The sequence below is a fragment of the Taurulus bubalis genome (genome assembly GCF_910589615.1).
Source record: "Taurulus bubalis genome assembly, chromosome: 11".
NCBI classification, from domain to species: domain Eukaryota; kingdom Metazoa; phylum Chordata; class Actinopteri; order Perciformes; family Cottidae; genus Taurulus; species Taurulus bubalis.
Window position 1 is genome coordinate 8,927,401 of NC_136599.1, and position 1,531 is coordinate 8,928,931.

Here is a 1,531-nt window from a genome sequence, read left to right on the forward strand (position 1 = left end):
ATGACTTTCGCCATGCTGCGGCCTGTGTCGACACACTTGATCTACTCCGACTTCACTATCACGTCCGAGGATGATGAAAACCGCAGCGAAAGCGACGGCAGCTCGGAGCAAAGTTACGGCGACTCCTCTGAAAAACGAAGACGGATTTCGCGCACACTGGATGGCGAGCCCCCGATGGTCGCGAAGCACAGGGGCGCTGCTAACGCCAGGGAGAGAGGAAGGACCCAGAGTGTCAACAGCGCGTTCACGTCTCTTCGGACTCTCATACCCACCGAGCCAGTGGACAGAAAGCTCTCCAAGATTGAAACTCTTCGACTAGCATCCAGCTACATTTCCCATCTGGCCAACGTGCTTCTTCTCGGAGACGCTGGCACTGATGGACAACCGTGCCTCGGCGCGGTTCACGCGCAAGGAGAGCCGCGGACCATCTGCACCTTCTGCTTGAGCAACCAGAGAAAAGGGGTAAATGCCTGTTTTTACTTGGGCGTCGGAAAATCCAATTTATGTCACATACTAAATAAATAATCAAGAGAACACAGACTTTTGGTTTGATCGTGCTTTTTGAGACTCTTTCGTCTCATCTAGCATCTGTTTCTCTTTCAATCGTGACCACTTTTGTGTAACTCCAAACGCACTTTTACGCACGGGCACATGTTTGGCGGTCGCTGTAAATTCCGCACACAGTCAAACACAGATGTTCTCTTATTCTTATTTGTGACTGTCTGTGAGAGTAGACACATACTATGACGTAACATTTAGTAGCTTCCTCTTGCATTTGGAAATCAATGTGACACCAAACAATGAAGCTGAAAAATGTAGTACATCAATTGTCCTTAATTATGTTGTAATTTCTCCTAAATACATTGACTTCTGGGGCAGTTAAATTGAATATTGTTGAATCTTTTTTTTTCAGATAAAGGATGGCAAAGACTGTTTAAAAATGCGAAGGATGGGTCCACTGCGAATGAGGCGCTGACTGAAGACCAGTGAACGATTAGCAACCTGAAAATCCTCAAAGACTTTCTCAGGGAAGAGTCGAAGCTGGTGTTACATAGCACACACACACACACACACACACACACACACACACACACACGCACACGCGCACACACAAACACACACACACACACACACACACACACACACACACACACATGCTGGATTAAATGATGGAACCCAAGAAGAGACTATTTATACTTGACTGAGAAATGTAATCATAAGCCTCTCAAAGATGCAGTGCATTTGTTTGAAACTTATGAACTTTTTTATCCCCTGAAAGTTTTAAATAAAATATATTTTATCAAAAATAATAGCAGTTATTTTCCTGATTCCCAGGTTTGTCCTGCGACCTCAAGCAAACACTCTTGAAAAGTCATGAAAGTTAATCATGTCAAAATATATTTCAGATTTGTGGTAATGACTGGGACCTTGTTATAGCATATATTAATGAAATTGACAAAGGGAGAAAAAAAGAAAATGTTCACTTCTGTGACCAGAAGGTTCAAAAGGTTTATCTTTTTATATAACAAGA

At 43.3% G+C, this 1,531-nt stretch overlaps 1 protein-coding gene across 1 annotated transcript; it reads left to right on the top strand.

Moving 5' to 3' along the window:
* Window positions 1-1,296, top strand: tcf15 (transcription factor 15; the record flags this gene model as incomplete). Its single annotated transcript, XM_079226266.1, has 2 exons — window positions 1-462; window positions 914-1,296. The coding sequence occupies 2 exons, from the start codon at window positions 1-3 to the stop codon at window positions 974-976; spliced, it is 525 nt and encodes a 174-aa protein (XP_079082392.1). The 3' UTR covers window positions 977-1,296.
* Between the last annotated feature and the right edge of the window lie 235 nt (window positions 1,297-1,531).